Below are 19719 nucleotides of genomic sequence, written 5' to 3'. Positions count from 1 at the left end.
ACTCAATTAGTATTTGGTAGCATTGCCTTTAAATTGTTTAACTTGGGTCAAATGTTTTGGGTAGCCTTCCGCAAGCTTCCCACAATAAGTTGGGTGAATTCTGGACCATTCCTCCTGACAGCTGGTGTAACTGAGTCAGCTTTTTTAGGCCTCCTTGCTCGCACACGCTTGTTCTGTTCTGCCCACAAATTTTCTATAGGATTAAGGTCAGGGCTTCGTGATGGCCACTCCAATACCTTTACTTTGCCCCACAGCAACTCTCCCAAGCCTTCCCCATTTCTCCTTCTCCCAAATCCGTTCAGCTGATGTTCTGAAAGAGCTGCAAAATCTGGACCCCTACAAATAAGCCAGGCTAGACAATCTGGACCCTTTCTTTCTAAAATTATCTGCCGAAATTGTTGCCACCCCTATTACTAGCCTCTTCAACCTCTCTTTCGTGTTGTATGAGATTCCCAAAGATTGGAAAGCAGCTGCGGTCATCCCCCTCTTCGAAGGGGGGGACCCTCTTGACCCAAACTGCTACAGACCTATATCTATCCTACCATGCCTTTCTAAGGTCTTCAAAAGCCAAGTCAACAAACAGATTACCGACCATTTCGAATCTCACCATACCTTCTCTGCTATGCAATCTGGTTTCAGAGCTGGTCATGGGTGCACCTCAGCCACACTCAAGGTCCTAAACGTTATCTTAACCGCCATTGATAAGAAACATTACTGTGCAGCCGTATTCATTGATCTGGCCAAGGCTTTCGACTCTGTCAATCACCACATCCTCATCGGCAGATTCGACAGCCCTGGTTTCTCAAATGATTGCCTCGCCTGGTTCACCAACTACTTCTCTGATAGAGTTCAGTGTGTCAAATCGGAGGGTCAGCTGTCCGGGACCTCTGGCAGTCTCTATGGGGGTGCGACAGGGTTCAATTCTTGGACCGACTCTCTTCTCTGTATACATCAATGAGGTCGCTCTTGCTGCTGGTGAGTCTCTGATCCACCTCTACGCAGACGACACCATTCTGTATACTTCTGGCCCTTCTTTGGACACTGTGTTAACAACCCTCCAGGCAAGCTTCAATGCCAAACAACTCTCCTTCCGTGGCCTCCAATTGCTCTTAAATACAAGTCAAACTAAATGCATGCTCTTCAAACGATCGCTACCTGCACCTGCCCGCCTGTCCAACATCACTACTCTGGACGGCTCTGACTTAGAATACGTGGACAACTACAAATACTTAGGTGTCTGGTTATACGGTAAACTCTCCTTCCAGACCCATATCAAACATCTCCAATCCAAAGTTAAATCTAGAATTGGCTTCCTATTTTGCAACAAAGCATCCTTCACTCATGCTGCCAAACATACCCTTGTAAAACTGACCATCCTACCAATCCTCGACTTTGGCGATGTCATTTACAAAATAGCCTCCAATACCCTACTCAACAAATTGGATGCAGTCTATCACAGTGCAATCCGTTTTATCACCAAAGCCCCATATACTACCCACCATTGCGACCTGTACGCTCTCGTTGGCTGGCCCTCGCTTCATACTCGTCGCCAAACCCACTGGCTCCATGTCATCTACAAGACCCTGCTAGGTAAAGTCCCCCCTTATCTCAGCTCACTGGTCACCATAGCATCTCCCACCTGTAGCACACGCTCCAGTAGGTATATCTCTCTAGTCACCCCCAAAACCAATTCTTTCTTTGGCCGCCTCTCCTTCCAGTTCTCTGCTGCCAATGACTGGAACGAACTACAAAAATCTCTGAAACTGGAAACACTTATCTCCCTCACTAGTTTTAAGCACCAACTGTCAGAGCAGCTCACAGATTACTACACCTGTACATAGCCCACCTATAATTTAGCCCAAACAACTACCTCTGTCCCTTCTGTATTTAATTTATTTAGCTCCTTTGCACCCCATTATTTTGATTTCTACTTTTGGGGGGGATACTAGGCCAGTGGAGGTGGGGGGGTTCGAGACTATGTGCAACACTTCACGAGGCCACCCGATCAGGAAACAAATCCAGTTGTAAACTTCCCCAGGAGAACAGAGAGGAGCGGGCCGACAAGTCCCTCAACGGGGATAACCTTAGAATATACCTGAGATATTACTGATGTGTACCACACTGGTCGTAAAAGAAGTCCAGTGGACTTTCCACCTCCAAAACCAAATGGTAACAATAATCGTTCCTTGCCATGCGTAGTGTCAACTATAATGTAACTAGTAAAATGCTCTAATCATGTGTTCCGATAGGATAACATTTCTGAATGAATTGGTAGGATATCTGGTCCCCTTGGGTACCAGTACCAATGCCAGCAATGGTCAGTCCGGCCACAGTCAGTAAGAAGGTTAGAGACCGAACAAATTGCCCTTGATAACAGCGACAGAGGAGGTAGTAGTCACTCAGATTGCAACACATAGAAGGGAATCTCCAAAACACTCTTCTGATGGTTAACCGTTTCTCAAGTACCAACACATGGGTGTAATCATTCTACAGTGGTCCCTGTAGCGTAAGATCAAACCGGTGTGATTAGAACGTCCAGTTTCGAATGACTCAACAATCAGCATTTGAGCTGGCCACACTGTTTTTTCAGAAACATTTTGCACAAACACAGTCCTTACAAAGTTATATCCAGAATGTGAGCAGTTTATTTTTGGATGCAATGTTCAGACATTCACAGCAGTAGCTTCAGCATAACACAATCATCCAAACCGGAAATATGTAGGCTACATTTGTCCTAGCGCTAACTGAGGAAAGGTTGACAACACAAGCAGTCATATTTTTAGAACACTCAGCTGACATGGAACTACAATATGCTAATAGCAATTACTATTTATAATTAACTGCTTTGGGGTACCCCCCTTCTTCTCAATTTCCGCCTAAATACATACCCTAATCTAATCTAACTGCCTGTAGTGTCATGTTTTGTCATTTATTATCTTGTCTTGTCCCTGTGCTTCCCATTCTATTCGTTTCCCTCTGCTGGTCTTATTAGGTTCTTTCCCTCTTTCTATCCCTCTCTCTCCCCCTCCCTCTCTCACTCTCTCGCTCTCTCTTCTCTCTATCGTTCCGTTCCTGCTCCCAGCTGTTCCTATTCCCCTAATCAATCATTTAGTCTTCCCACACCTGTTCCCGATCCTTTCCCCTGATTAGAGTCCCTATTTCTTCCTTTGTGTTCCGTTCCTGTCCTGTCGGTTCCTTGTTTAGTATTCACCGTGCTGTGTTTGTGTATCGCCCTGTCGTGTCGTGTTTTCCTCAGATGCTGCGTGGTGAGCAGGTGTCTGAGTCTGTCTGGTTCAAGTGCCTTCCCGAGGCAACCTGCTGTTCACCTGCTGTTCAAGTTCGAGTCTCCAGTTTGTCCTCGTCATATCGAGTGAAAGTTGTGTTTTTTTGTTTGTATTTACTTTACTGGATTAAAGACTCTGTTTTCGCCAAGTCGCTTTTGGGTCCTCTTTCACCACCATGACAGAAGGAACCGACCAAGGAATGGACCCAGCGACTTCAGACGCTCGTTACACTGCCGTCAAGATCCAAGGAGCCATGCTCGGCAGACACGAGCAGGAATTGTCTGCTGCTCGCCATGCCGTGGAGAACCTGGCCGCTCAGGTTTCCGACCTCTCTGGACAGTTCCAGAGTCTACGTCTCGTGCCACCTGTTACTTCCTGGCCTGCCGAGCCTCCAGAACCTAGGGTTAATAACCCACCTTGCTACTCCGGGCAGCCCACTGAGTGCCGCTCCTTTCTCACGCAGTGTGAGATTGTGTTCTCTCTCCAACCCAACACATACTCTAGAGAGAGAGCTCGGGTTGCTTACGTCATTTCACTCCTTACTGGCCGGGCTCGAGAATGGGGCACAGCTATCTGGGAGGCAAGGGCTGATTGCTCTAACAAGTTCCAGAACTTTAAAGAGGAGATGATTCGGGTTTTTGACCGTTCAGTTTTTGGTAGGGAGGCTTCTAGGGCCCTGGCTTCCTTATGCCAAGGTGAACGGTCCATAACGGATTATTCTATTGAGTTTCGCACTCTTGCTGCCTCTAGTGAGTGGAACGAGCCGGCGCTGCTCGCTCGTTTTCTGGAGGGACTCCACGCAGTGGTTAAGGATGAGATTCTCTCCCGGGAGGTTCCTTCAGATGTGGACTCTTTGATTGCTCTCGCCATCCGCATAGAACGACGGGTAGATCTTCGTCACCGGGCTCGTGGAAGAGAGCTCGCATCAACGGTGTTTCCCTGCTCCGCATCGCAACCATCTCCCTCCTCTGGCTCAGAGTCTGAGCCCATGCAGCTGGGAGGGATTCGCATCTCGACTAAGGAGAGGGAACGGAGGATCACCAACCGCCTGTGCCTCTATTGCGGAGTTGCTGGACATTTTGTTAATTCATGTCCAGTAAAAGCCAGAGCTCATCTGTAAGCGGAGGGCTACAGGTGAGCGCAACTACTCAAGTCTCTCCATCAAGATCCTGTACTACTTTGTCGGTCCATCTACGCTGGACCGGTTCGGGTGCTACATGTAGTGCCTTGATAGACTCTGGGGCTGAGGGTTGTTTCATGGACGAAGCATGGGTTCGGGAACATGACATTCCTTTCAGAGAGTTAGAGAAGCCTACGCCCATGTTCGCCTTAGATGGTAGTCATCTTCCCAGTATCAGATTTGAGACACTACCTTTAACCCTCACAGTATCTGGTAACCACAGTGAGACTATTTCTTTTTTGATTTTTCGTTCACCGTTTACACCTGTTGTTTTGGGTCATCCCTGGTTAGTATGTCATAATCCTTCAATTAATTGGTCTAGTAATTCTATCCTATCCTGGAACGTTTCTTGTCATGTGAAGTGTTTAATGTCTGCCATCCCTCCCGTTTCTTCTGTCCCTACTTCTCAGGAGGAACCTGGCGATTTGACAGGAGTGCCGGAGGAATATCATGATCTGCGCACGGTCTTCAGTCGGTCCCGAGCCAACTCCCTTCCTCCTCACCGGTCGTATGATTGTAGTATTGATCTCCTTCCGGGGACCACTCCTCCTCGGGGTAGACTATACTCTCTGTCGGCTCCCGAACGTAAGGCTCTCGAGGATTATTTGTCTGTGTCTCTTGACGCCGGTACCATAGTGCCTTCTTCCTCTCCGGCCGGGGCGGGGTTCTTTTTGTTAAGAAGAAGGACGGTACTCTGCGCCCCTGCGTGGATTATCGAGGGCTGAATGACATAACGGTTAAGAATCGTTATCCGCTTCCCCTTATGTCATCAGCCTTCGAGATTCTGCAGGGAGCCAGGTGCTTTACTAAGTTGGACCTTCGTAACGCTTACCATCTCGTGCGCATCAGAGAGGGGGACGAGTGGAAAACGGCGTTTAACACTCCGTTAGGGCATTTTGAGTACCGGGTTCTGCCGTTTGGTCTCGCCAATGCGCCAGCTGTTTTTCAGGCATTAGTTAATGATGTTCTGAGAGACATGCTGAACATCTTTGTTTTTGTCTATCTTGACGATATCCTGATTTTTTCTCCGTCACTCGAGATTCATGTTCAGCACGTTCGACGTGTTCTACAGCGCCTTTTAGAGAATTGTCTCTACGTAAAGTCTGAGAAGTGCTCTTTTCATGTCTCCTCCGTTACTTTTCTCGGTTCCGTTATTTCCGCTGAAGGCATTCAGATGGATTCCGCTAAGGTCCAAGCTGTCAGTGATTGGCCCGTTCCAAGGTCACGTGTCGAGTTGCAGCGCTTTTTAGGTTTCGCTAATTTCTATCGGCATTTCATTCGTAATTTCGGTCAAGTTGCTGCCCCTCTCACAGCTCTTACTTCTGTCAAGACGTGTTTTAAGTGGTCCGGTTCCGCCCAGGGAGCTTTTGATCTTCTAAAAGAACGTTTTACGTCCGCTCCTATCCTCGTTACTCCTGACGTCACTAGACAATTCATTGTCGAGGTTGACGCTTCAGAGGTAGGCGTGGGAGCCATTCTATCCCAGCGCTTCCAGTCTGACGATAAGGTTCATCCTTGCGCTTATTTTTCTCATCGCCTGTCGCCATCTGAGCGCAACTATGATGTGGGTAACCGTGAACTGCTCGCCATTCGCTTAGCCCTAGGCGAATGGCGACAGTGGTTGGAGGGGGCGACCGTTCCTTTTGTCGTTTGGACAGACCATAAGAACCTTGAGTACATCCGTTCTGCCAAACGACTTAATGCCCGTCAAGCTCGTTGGGCGTTGTTTTTCGCTCGTTTCGAGTTTGTGATTTCTTACCGTCCGGGTAGCAAGAACACCAAGCCTGATGCCTTATCCCGTCTGTTTAGTTCTTCTGTGGCTTCTACTGATCCCGAGGGGATTCTTCCTTATGGGCGTGTTGTCGGGTTAACAGTCTGGGGAATTGAAAGACAGGTTAAGCAAGCACTCACGCACACTGCGTCGCCGCGCGCTTGTCCTAGTAACCTCCTTTTCGTTCCTGTTTCCACTCGTCTGGCTGTTCTTCAGTGGGCTCACTCTGCCAAGTTAGCTGGTCATCCCGGTGTTCGAGGCACTCTTGCGTCTATTCGCCAGCGCTTTTGGTGGCCGACTCAGGAGCGTGACACGCGCCGTTTCGTGGCTGCTTGTTCGGACTGCGCGCAGACTAAGTCGGGTAACTCTCCTCCTGCCGGTCGTCTCAGACCGCTCCCCATTCCTTCTCGACCATGGTCTCACATCGCCCTAGACTTCATTACCGGTCTGCCTTTGTCTGCGGGGAAGACTGTGATTCTTACGGTTGTCGATAGGTTCTCTAAGGCGGCACATTTCATTCCCCTCGCTAAACTTCCTTCCGCTAAGGAGACGGCACAAATCATTATCGAGAATGTATTCAGAATTCATGGCCTCCCGTTAGACGCCGTTTCAGACAGAGGCCCGCAATTCACGTCACAGTTTTGGAGGGAGTTCTGTCATTTGATTGGTGCGTCCGTCAGTCTCTCTTCCGGGTTTCATCCCCAGTCTAACGGGCAAGCAGAGAGGGCCAATCAGACGATTGGTCGCATACTACGCAGCCTTTCTTTCAGAAACCCTGCGTCTTGGGCAGAACAGCTCCCCTGGGCAGAATACGCTCACAATTCGCTTCCTTCGTCTGCTACCGGGTTATCTCCGTTTCAGAGTAGTCTGGGTTACCAGCCTCCTCTGTTCTCATCCCAGCTTGCCGAGTCCAGCGTTCCCTCCGCTCAAGCGTTTGTCCAACGTTGTGAGCGCACCTGGAGGAGGGTGAGGTCTGCACTTTGCCGTTACAGGGCACAGACTGTGAGAGCCGCCAATAAACGCAGGATTAAGAGTCCAAGGTATTGTTGCGGCCAGAGAGTGTGGCTTTCCACTCGCAACCTTCCTCTTACGACAGCTTCTCGTAAGTTGACTCCGCGGTTCATTGGTCCGTTCCGTGTCTCCCAGGTCGTCAATCCTGTCGCTGTGCGACTGCTTCTTCCGCGACATCTTCGTCGCGTCCATCCTGTCTTCCATGTCTCCTGTGTTAAGCCCTTTCTTCGCACCCCGTTCGTCTTCCCTCCCCCTCCCGTCCTTGTCGAGAGCGCACCTATTTACAAGGTACATAAGATCATGGACATGCGTTCTCGGGGACGGGGTCACCAATACTTAGTGGATTGGGAGGGTTACGGTCCTGAGGAGAGGAGTTGGGTTCCGTCTCGGGACGTGCTGGACCGTTCACTCATTGATGATTTCCTCCGTTGCCGCCAGGATTCCTCCTCGAGTGCGCCAGGAGGCGCTCGGTGAGTGGGGGGTACTGTCATGTTTTGTCATTTATTATCTTGTCTTGTCCCTGTGCTTCCCATTCTATTCGTTTCCCTCTGCTGGTCTTATTAGGTTCTTTCCCTCTTTCTATCCCTCTCTCTCCCCTCCCTCTCTCACTCTCTCGCTCTCTCTTCTCTCTATCGTTCCGTTCCTGCTCCCAGCTGTTCCTATTCCCCTAATCAATCATTTAGTCTTCCCACACCTGTTCCCGATCCTTTCCCCTGATTAGAGTCCCTATTTCTTCCTTTGTGTTCCGTTCCTGTCCTGTCGGTTCCTTGTTTAGTATTCACCGTGCTGTGTTTGTGTATCGCCCTGTCGTGTCGTGTTTTCCTCAGATGCTGCGTGGTGAGCAGGTGTCTGAGTCTGTCTGGTTCAAGTGCCTTCCCGAGGCAACCTGCTGTTCACCTGCTGTTCAAGTTCGAGTCTCCAGTTTGTCCTCGTCATATCGAGTGAAAGTTGTGTTTTTTTGTTTGTATTTACTTTACTGGATTAAAGACTCTGTTTTCGCCAAGTCGCTTTTGGGTCCTCTTTCACCTCCATGACATGTAGCTCAGGCCCAGAAGCAAGGATATGCATATTCTTGGTATCATTTGACAGGAAACACTCTGAATTTCGTGGAAATGTGAATTGAATGTAGGAGAATATAACACGATAGATCTGGTAGAAGAAAATACAAAGAAATGAATTTGGCGCCCTCTATTTTCACTGGTAGTTGTCATATTGACCCCAGTATCAGGATTGCAGCCATAACAGGTTTAAGAACAAATCATTTTTACAATGATGGCCTAGGAACAGTGGGTTAAGTCCCTTGTTCAGGGGTAGAATGACAGATTTTTACCTTGTCAGCTCAGGGATTTGATCTAACAACCTTTTGGTTACTGGCCCAACGCTCTAACCATTAGGCTACCTGCATCCCCAATGCTGCCCCAATGTTAATGTTGTGTGTTAATAACGTCTGTCTAAGTAAGTTACTGCCTAGATCCACCAGCCTGGACAACCGGACGACGGGTCCGGAACGACAATCCACAACCTTGACATCCCGTGGCCATTCTTGTGGGGGTCTGCAGCTTGCAGAAATCCTACCAAGGTAAACCAGCAGAGGGGGACTGCTACGATGATCCACAAACCAGGACATCCCGTGATCATTTTTATGGTAAGTTGCAACTTGCAGAATCCTTCCAAGATTGAACCCACCAGAGGAGGACTATAATGACTGTCCTGTGAGGATCAGGATGGGTCAGATCAGCTTGGCGGTGGATGACAGTAGCCAGGCCCTCTCTTTCCCCTCCAGTGTGATCCAAAGGAATGACTTTGGCTGTTCACGCTGAAACTCTAACACGTTCAAAAAGTGAATACTGGAAAAATATTTCTAACATAAGAATGTGGGGAATGTTCAGAGGGGATCTGAAGAAAAATAATGTCCTATTGGTTTTTATTTTGTGATATCTTTTAAAAGGTTATAAAGGAAATACTGTACATGAAATATGAAAAATGTAGAAAGTAGTTTTGTTAAGATATGAATGTGATTTTAGGAGCCATAAGAGAATCTATCTCTTAAAAACTGTGCATAGTAAGTAGCCGCACCCCGAGTGAGGTCAGAGAGCGTGTCAGACTGACGGAGATGTCCCCTTTGGCCAGAGTGCATAAAAGGATTGCCAACAGAGATTAACATTAGAACAGACAATCACTGGTACGGCTGATCAGCTGTTCCTAAGTCAAATATCTAGAAAAGCAAATCTAAGTTGGACCATCCTACTACTCTTCAAATCATCCTACTGTATTACTCTTCTTAAATCACAGTATCTTACTACACTCATCACCAATGGGAACCGTCGACATGGCTGGCTAGCTATCTTCCAGAGTGAACAACAGTAGAAAAGGGGAGACCCCTTTCGGACATTCGGAGCCATACAAGCTTGCCGCTGAAAGACCAACAACCTTCCTAAGGAGGGCTGGTTCCGACAGAGATAAACGGCGAACGAAGGCATTCACACTTAACGTTAAATACATGAATGATTTCATACTTAAAATGGGCGGCGGTTCGTGTGCAAAGTATATGATTACTGTGGGAATAGTTCTAAAATCTATCAACAATGAGTGTCCTTTTTTCTCTCTCTTTCCCCCCTCTTCATTTTCTATGTAACAAGCCGCCATATGTTGTCCGTCTATTTGGGACCTATTTCTCAAGTATTATGTGTGTATGTTTATTGTGTGTTATTATTTAGTTAGCTAGTAAATAAATAATTAAACCGATTTGTGTAGTACTGAATCATGAGTAAGTCTGGGGATTTTGCAGATCCTAGAAGATTACGACTGTTCAGGATGATATGATAAGAGATTATGATTTAATACCTTGACTGTTTGATGGATGTGATAGGTAAAGACCTTTAGAGTTTAATTTGGGAGATGGGTAACTCTTTAAAGAATCGCTCTTGTAAGTGCCCCAAATTCCTAATGAGTTAATTGTTACATGATTAATTGAACTTCTTGACGCACCCATCCCGTTAGCGGGATCATTTTCGTCAACATCCGCTGAATTGCAGAGCGCCAAATTCAAATTAAATTACTAAAAATATTTACATTTCATGAAATCACAAGTGCAATATAGCAAAACACAGCTTAGCTTGTTGTTAATCCACCTGGCATGTCAGATTTCAAAAAAGATTTTCGGCGAAAGCATGCCAAGCGTTTATGTAAGGACATCTCTCTCAGCAGACAAAACATTACAAACAGCTAGCAGCAAAGTAGATTGGTCACAAAATTCAGAAAAGCAATAAAATGAATCGCTTACCTTTGATGATCTTCGGATGTTTGCACTCACGAGACTCCCAGTTACACAATAAATGTTCCTTTTGTTCAATAAAGATTATTTTTATATCCAAAATACCTCCATTTGGTTGGCGCGTTATGTTCAGAAATCCATAGGCTCGAGCAGTCACGACCGGGCAGACGAAAACTCCAAATAGTATCCGTAAAGTTCGTAGAAACATGTCAAACGTTTTTTATAATCAATCCTCAGGTTGTTTTTACAATATATAATCGATCATATTTCAACCGGACTGTAGCTTCTTCAACAGGAGAGAGAGAGAAAATGTCTGCTCTACTCTGTTGGCGCATGCAAAACGCTGCTGGCACCCAGCCATCCAATGATGCAATTGTGATCTTTCTCTCTAATTTTTTCAGAATAAAAGCCTGAAACTATGTCTGAACAGAGAACTTTCAGGAAAAAAACACTTCCTGGTTGGATTTTCCTCAGGTTTTCGACCGGCAATATCAGGTCTGTTATACTCACAGACAATATTTTGACAGTTTTAGAGTGTTTTCTATCCTAATCTGACAATTAGATGCATATTCTAGATTCTGGGCCTGAGAAATAGGCAGTTTCATTTGGGTACGTTTTTCATCCAAACATCAAAATACTGCCCCCCCTACACTCAACAAGTTAATCAGGTAACAATTAAACATAGTTAGTTGATATGATAAATAATAGTCATCAGATTAATGAAAGTAAAGTCACGACAAAGTGATATGATCTTTAACTAGTCTTTCAAAGCACTTCATGTTGACAGAAGTGAGTGCTACGAGGCGATGGTCATTTAGTTCAGTTACCTTCGCTTTCTTTGTGACAGGAACAATGGAGGACATCTTGAAGCAAGTAGACTGGGATAGGGAGAGATTTATAATCTCCGTAAACACTACAGCCAGATGGTTTGCACATGCTCTGAGGACGCGGCTAGGGATGCTGTCTGGACCAGCAGCCTTGCAAGGGTTAACACGCTTGAACGTCTTACTCAATTCAGCCACAGAGAACAAGAGCCCACAGTCCTCGGGAGCGGCCCGCGTTGTTGGCACTGTGTTATCCTCAATAAAAGGTGTTTAGCCTTTCTGGGTGCAAGACGTCGGTGTCCGCGACGTTGCTGGTTTTCCACTTGTAATCCCTGATTGTCTGGACTCCCTGCCAACATCCCCTATACACTTCCTGATGAACTCAGTCACCGTGTCAGTGTGTACGTCAATGTTATTCTTAGAGGCAACCCGGAACATATCCCAGTCCGTGTGTGTGTGTGTGTGTGTGTGTGTGTGTGTGTGTGTGTGTGTGTGTGTGTGTGTGTGTGTGTGTGTGTGTGTGTGTGTGTGTGTGTGTGTGTGTGTGTGTGTGTGTGTGTGTGTGTGTGTGTGCGGGAGAGCATGTGTCAATGTGTGTGTGAGAGGGAGAGTGTGTGTCTGTGTGTGCGTGAAGGAAAGCGTGTCCTGCATGCAACTTTTGATGGTCAGTGACTGAAAGACCAATTTAGCTGCATTATACTGTATGCAGCCAACTGAGAAGAATATGAATCAGTTGAAATGCACACAAACACGACAAAAACTATACACATATTGCACACACACACGCATGCATGCATACACACACGCGCACACATACGCACACACACACACACCTGACATTGGGTGCAGGGTAATAAAGTGAGAAGTAATTTCGGAGCTTGTTCATGCCCTGTTTGTGCTATTGCCAGCATATTGATAATTGTTGTTAATGGACATACTGTCTTTCAGAATAAATCTGATGTGAGGATGAATCACTGTGGCTTAAAGCAATGTCCTTAATCACAAGGAATCACGAGTCCAAGGAAAACTAACCTGTCGAGGAGGCCCCAAACACACACACACACACACACACACACACACACACACACACACACACACACACACACACACACACACACACACACACACACACACACACACACACACACACACACACACACACACACACACACACACACACACACACACACACACATAAACGAGACACACTCCAGTGAGGGTGACAAATGTAAGTTACCTTGGTGGATATTTCTAAAGCTACAGCCTTAATGGCACTATGGAGGTCATTGTTAATGTTTTGGGGGTTGCGGGGGATTGGCCTCACTCACCCTGTCCTCCTCCTCCCTGAGGTCTGGCATGGTGCTGATACACAGGCTGATGACGGTCACTGCTACCATCACCACGGACAGGCAGGCAAAGATCTTTCCTGGCAGGCCAGACTGGGGATTCTCCACCATATCCCTCAGCTGGTTCATGAACTTGCGATAGCGTGTCTCCTCAACTGGGGGGCGCAGCATGGCGTGCCTCTGCCTTTGCTCTTCCTCCTGCCGCTCGTGTTCCTTCATCTCCTCGATGCGCGTGTACATCTTCCTCTTGCAGCAGCGCTCCATGTAGGTCATCTCTACGCCCCAGTAGAGCAGCTCATCATTTAGCGACAGCACACACATCTCCCTTAGCATGCGCAGCTTCCCTGCCGCCAGGAAGTTGAGGATGACGCGGAAGGCCGAGGGGCTGCGGTCAAAGAAGAACTCTCGCCGTGTCTCGTCGTAGTCGTCACACACGCCGGCAATCTCCTCTGGGCTGCTGAGGCCACAGAGCCGTCCCAGCCGGGTCAAGGGAAACTGCTCCAGCGTGCTCCAGGGAAAAGTGTAGCGGTTGCCTCCCACGTTGATGACCGCTAGTAGACCGTGGTCCACCGACAGTAGGTCCTCTGGTCGTCTGATGAACTGGGCCCTCTGGTAGTAGACACCCTTGACCGTCTCCGTCTCAGGGATCTGGGTGAAGATGGCATCGAGGCTGCTATCATCGCTGGCCGAGAGGTTGCTGAAGTCGTGGTTTGCATTGCTGATGATAGGCATGGCGGCATCGGGGTGGGTGGCCGGCTGGGCTGGTCACACTTGGGGCTCAGTGGCTGGTCTTGGTGTTGGGCATCCCGGGGCTGGGGATCAGGTGAGTCCCTTCAGGCTCTGCAGAAGGATCAAGTGGGTCCCAGGCTGGTGGTGTCATGCAGACACTGAAAGAGAGAGAGAAGAGAAGAAGGCCATTAAATCTCTGCAGTGGTGTAGAGGCTCCTCCTCATCTATAGTACATCCCTAGTCCAGACACTGACATCAGTGACTCCATAATGGATCAGAGCTCAGTACTGCACTGTCAAATAAAATACAATTGTACTTGTCACATGCTTCGTAAACAATAGGTGTAGACTAACAGTGAAAGGCTTACTTACTTTCCAAAGTTCAGAAGAAAAAAATATATTAATAACACAAGGGATAAATACACAATGAGTAATTATAACTTGGCTGTATACACGGGGTACCAGTACCAAGTTGAGGTGCAGGGGTACAAGGTAATTGTGGTAGATATGTACATATAGGTAAGGGTAAAGTGACTATGCTAGATAATGATAGATAATAAACAGTTGCAGCAGCGTATGTGATGAGTCAAACGAGTGCAAAGAGGGTCAATGCAGGGGGTCCGGGTAGCTATTTGGTTAGCTATTTAGTAGTCTTGGGGGTAGAAGCTCAGGATCCTGTTGGTTCTAGACTTGGTGCATCAGTATCACTTGCCATGCGGGAGCAGAAAGAACAGTCTGTGACTTGGGTGACAATTTTTAGGACCTTTCCCTGACACCGCCTGGTATAGAAGTCCTCGATGGCAGGGAGCTCAGCCCCCGTGATTTATTGGGCCATCCCCACTACCCTCTGTAGCGCCTTGTGGTAGGATGCCAAGCAGTTGCATACCAAGCGATGATGCAGCCAGTCAAGATGCTCTCAATGTAGAACTGTTTGAGGATCTGAGGGCACATGCCAAATCTTTTCAGCCTCCTGAGGGGGAAGAGGCGTTGTCGTGCCTTCTTCACTACTGTGGTGGTGTGTGTGGACCATTCCTTAGTGATGTGGACATCGAGGAACTTGAAACTCTTGACGCGCTCCATTATAGCACTGACAATGTGGATGGCGGTATGCTCTGTAGTACAGTACAGTACAGTAGTATGGTGCGGGGCGGCAGTGTAGCCTAGTGGTTAGAGTGTTGGACTAGTAATTGAAAGGTTGCAAGTTCAAATCCCTGAGCTGACAATGTACAAATCTCTCATTCTGCCCCTGAACAGGCAGTTAACCCACTGTTCCTAGGGCATCATTGAAAATAAGAATTTGTTCTTAACTGACTTGCCTAGTTAAATAAATAAAATAAAAAATGTAAGAAAATGGTCAGTAGAGTCACTGACTATCCTCATCAGAGTAATTACTCTTCCTGTCAAAATGAATGGGTATGAATCTCTACCTGTGAGGATGAGTAAAGCTGAGGATTAAGCTTGAAATGCGTGGTCATGTTTATGCCATATGGTATAGTGACAGATATCTAACAGGGCTACTCTTTTCTCAAGATGTTTATGACTCCAACTGATCTGACTACTACTTAGATTTGTTGCACAGTGGAGTGCTTTTCACACCTCTACTACTGCACATTTGAATTGTGATATAAAATGCCACCGTCAATTTAGCATGTGGGGCTATTAGCATATACCTTCGAGAACATTAGGGAGGTGGATAATAGTTGGTGGATAATTACAGTTTAAATCAGCGGTGGGCTACATAATGTAACTCCTCTAGTTCTGCATAGGGGATTCAATAAATCACTCCTGTCAAGGTGTTTCATTTCCATCGTGGTGGGAGAGAATTATACACTATTTATTAATAGAATAACTGGCAATACAGTATTCCCGTCTGATGGTTGGTTGCTTTGCCGAGTGGAAAGTTAATTGAAATAAGTGTTTTAGCGGCGCAGTGGCATTATCAGGAACATTCCCTCCACTGCGCTCACTAGTGACAGACACAGGAGACACAAGTTCCCATCTGCTATAGGTCCATTACAAATCCATTGCGTGCCATTTCATGAAATAGCCTAAGAACCATGTAGCCTGAGAGACACACACATACACACACACACACCACCGGCATAACGCAGTTTCTCTGGAATCCTGTGAGGACGAAGTTAGGCCCGTATAGACCACCAATCGCTGTTCATGGTTCTGAAATTGAATGGATTATAGGCTTTCTGTGTTGCCACTGCAGGTATATACTTGCTTTACTAAATGGATACATGTTTATTGGCAGGCCTATTTGGTCAACATTTTCTAATGTTAAGCCTAACATTTCACGAAACTGTCTGACAATGCTGCAAATTTTAGACTGTGGGCAGGTGGCAATAATGTAGACCCAGACAGTCTTTCCTGAGACATTGTGCATTATATGTCCATTGCGCTGCGCAAAATGTAAATTGCATGATGCATGCTAAGATGTAGCATAGACTGTTGATACTGCAACCACACAACTCAAACTCCGATTCACCAGTAGCACGAAAGCACAAACCACTTTTTTTGTTCAAGCCCTCAAGAACTGTTGTCCGCTAAATATAATCTGTTTGCATCTGCCAATTTAATGGCTGTCCAGAATCCAGACGACCTGACCCCAGAGCTTCCTATGCATGTAATCTCTTTCTGTAACGTGTTGAGGCCGGCAATTAAGGAGAATGAGATGCTGCATTTGAAGCACAACCCAGTTTACCTGAAGTTGCTATGGCAATCAAGCTGTTCTTACATCACCGTAACTGTCGCTTCTGCGAACTGATCGTTTTATAAACTAAAACTCATAAAGAACTAGGCCTACCTAAAAAGGACGAGTCTATCAGTCTGATATGTACTTTGACCACGTGAGTAAGCTCCGCTCATTGCACTGGCGCCGTCATAACCTTGACCACGGCATTTCTTCACCGATATCCCCCTATTCTTTCAAACTGTTGAATTGTTTCTTTTGAAAGGCCCGAGTCACTTTTTCAGTCACATCCCTGAAGCCCAAGAAACAAACACTTATTTTCCTAGTAGCCTACATATGGAAAATAAAAAGGTTTATGAATTCGTTTTTGGAGGGTTACTATCAAAATTATTTATATATAGCCTATGTAAAATAAATGTACAACGATGACAGGCGCATGGGCCCCCAGAACACACACACACACACACACACACACACACACACACACACACACACACACACACACACACACACACACACACACACACACACACACACACACACACACACACACACACACACACACACACACACACACACACACACACACACACACACACACACGGGTGATTCTGCATAGAAGTAATCTTTAAAAAGTCAAGGAATTTCTACGTCAAGTTACAAAGCTACATGGCGACAATAATAGGCTATTACAGACTATTATAACAAGTAGCCTATTTTATGAAACCCATAGCCTAATCGTCTTTTAATGTTTTATTATAAAGCTTATCCGTATGTGTTGAATGCCTTGTCTTATTGTCTTGAACGTCCCACTAAATCATTGGCTGTCACTGTACAATACTGTAGGCTACATCATGTTAAACAGCGGAGGCTGCTCTCACTATATATCATATAGACTATTGGTTATTTATTTTTAAACAGATCAAACAGCTGTTTTGGTTATTGCAATTTATCAAAGGAGGAGTGTAAAGGTGATTGTACTTTATATAACATCTAAGCTATTTACTATTCTATCATATTCATGTTATTATTTCCAAGATATGATCAGATTTGTAGTTGACATTAAACTCCAATAAGCACAATGACCATGACAAATAGGCCTACATTATTTGACCGTGAACGTTGAATAATAAGAATGAAGACTGAATAAACTTGTCACGTACCATATTAGTGAAGAGAAGAGCTCTCTAGTTCTCAGTCCGTTTGATCATTCAACATCAGTCACTCTCACCGAAAAATACCAGATGCTACATGTTGTATCCACGGGATCCACAGTGTCCCAACCTGTAAACGCGATTAAAAAGTCTTCAAAATACGAAGAGAGAAAATGAGACAAGCGGAGTGTCCCGTTACAAGATCCGTACTGCAGAGGCGTTGCGATGCGCGCGCTCCACAGATGAGCACGGGTAGGGTATAGCTTACCCCAAGTTTGCGAAGAGTAGGTGAGTGTCGTGAGTAGCTTAAGTGCCTTTCCCTTACCAGTTAAGTCACCTCATAAAGCCTAACTTTGAGTACCACATTTTGCCTTTCCCTTTACTGCTAATTGCTACGACAATACAATGCGATAGATTCGATGGACCCCCTCGTACCATACAGCCCCAGCAACAACAAAAAAACAAATGTAGGCTATCCTGATGTAGTGTTTGGTTTTCAGTGCAGCACTGCCTATGCTAGTCTTGTTCTGCGGGCAATAGGGTAATTCCATCGACTGACAAACTCCGGCGCCAAGCTAACATTTCCCATCCCGTAGCCAGCAAGCGGTTCTGCTGCTTTGTTACTCTTCATACCTCACACTGGGGAGCGCGGATCATTTCGATCCCAATAATGTTTTTATGCAGCGGTGGATCATGGTCGCAGTGGGAAATAAGGTCCTTAGTCTGATAATACTAGGCATTAATCTGATATAGACCTATAGGTACAGATAAGCTCATATCAAATGTAACATATTTAGCAGGAGTATGAGGTAGCCTATGATCATCAAATCATTCTAAAGGAATGGTCAATGTGGTGAGTTCTGGTAAAGGGTTTCATCATGTCTTACCACCTATGTTTAGGATGTGTCTTTATTACAGTCAACATGGGTTATACAGTTAGTTTAGTCACTTGTCAGTGTATCAACATCAGCACTGCTCCCCAACAGAACAGAAAGAACACGAAAACCATCACCTACTGTACCTGGCAGGCAGATCCAGGAAACATTGCATGATCATCACCAACAGCAAGAAGTCAATAGCCTAACAATTATTTATTCACAGAAACCTATATTATGGATAGCTAAGCCTATGTGCATGTGCTACAGTCATCTAGCCAACCACACACACACCTCATCATGTTGCTATCATACACCTAAAAGTACAAAATACAATCCAGACACTCATTGTGATGTACAGTACACCTTTTTTTTTTTATCTTACCTTTATCAGCATTATGCAAACGTCACATCCTCACTCACCAAGGACAAAAATATAAATGCAACATGCAACAATTTCAAAGATTTTACTGAGTTACAGTTCAGATAAGTAAATCAGTCAATTGAAATAAATTCATTAGACCCTAATCTATGGATTTCACATAACTGGGAATACAGATATGCATCTGTTGGTCACAGATACCTTAAGAAAAGGTAGGGATGTAGATCAGAAAACCAGTCAGTATCTGGTGTGACCACCATTTGCCCCATTCAGCGCGACACATCTCCTTCGCATAGAGTTGATCAGGCTGTTGATTGTGGCCTGTGGAATGTTATCCCATTCCCATTCATTGGCTGTGCAAAGTTATTGGATATCGGCAGGAACTGGAACACATGTCGATCCAGAGCATCCCTAACATGCTCAATGGGTGGTGACATGTCTGGTGAGTATGCAGGCCATGGATGAACTGGGACATTTTCAGCTTCCAGAAATTGTGTACAGATCCTTGCGACATGGGGCAGTGCATTATCATTCTGAAACATGAGGTGATGGTGGCGGATGAATGACAGGACAATGGGCCTCAGGATCTCGTCACGGTATCTCTGTGCATTCAAATTGCCATTTTTAAAATGCAATTGTGTTCACTGCCCGTAACTTATGCCTGCCTGCCCATACCATAAACCACACAATGGGGCACTCTGTTCACAACATTGACATCAGCAAACCACTCGCCAACACTGCGCCATGCACGCTGTCTGCCATCTGCTCGGTACAGTTGAAACTGGGATTTATCGATGAAGAGCACACTTCTCCAGCGTGAGCATTTGCCCACTGAAGTTGGTTACGACATTGAACTGCACGCAGATGAGCTTCCTGAGACATTTTGTGCAGAAATTCTTTGGTTGTGAAAACCCACAGTTTCATCAGCTGTCCGGGGGGGCTGGTCTCTGGACGATCCCGCAGGTGAAGAAGACGGATATGGAGGTCCTGGGCTGGCGGGGTTACACGTGATCTGCGGTTGTCAGACCGGTTGGATGTACTGACAAATTCTCTAAGATGGCGTTGGAGGCGGTTTATGGTAGAGAAATTAACATTAAATTATCTGGCAACAGATCTGGTGGACATTCCTGCAGTCAGCATGCCAATTGCACACTCCCTCAAAACTTGAGAGATCTGTGGTATTGTGTTGTTG

The 19719-nt window shown here is 46.0% G+C and overlaps 1 protein-coding gene across 1 annotated transcript in view; it reads right to left on the bottom strand.

The window, feature by feature from the left end:
- The window catches only part of LOC124007154 (potassium voltage-gated channel subfamily G member 4-like), a 58022-nt gene extending 40132 nt beyond the window's left edge, over window positions 1–17890 (bottom strand). The window contains exons 1-2 of the mRNA XM_046317542.1: window positions 17280–17890; window positions 12673–13577 (exon numbers count right to left, since the gene is read on the bottom strand). Coding sequence (XP_046173498.1) covers window positions 12673–13422 — 750 coding nt within the window. The 5' untranslated portion in view covers window positions 13423–13577; window positions 17280–17890. The remainder of the gene's footprint in view (window positions 1–12672; window positions 13578–17279) is intronic.
- Window positions 17891–19719: the final 1829 nt, after the last annotated feature.

This window comes from Oncorhynchus gorbuscha, linkage group LG01 (assembly GCF_021184085.1).
Source record: "Oncorhynchus gorbuscha isolate QuinsamMale2020 ecotype Even-year linkage group LG01, OgorEven_v1.0, whole genome shotgun sequence".
Classification (NCBI taxonomy): domain Eukaryota; kingdom Metazoa; phylum Chordata; class Actinopteri; order Salmoniformes; family Salmonidae; genus Oncorhynchus; species Oncorhynchus gorbuscha.
Note: the sequence above shows the minus strand (reverse complement) of the source record. Positions and strands in the feature narration are given on the sequence as shown.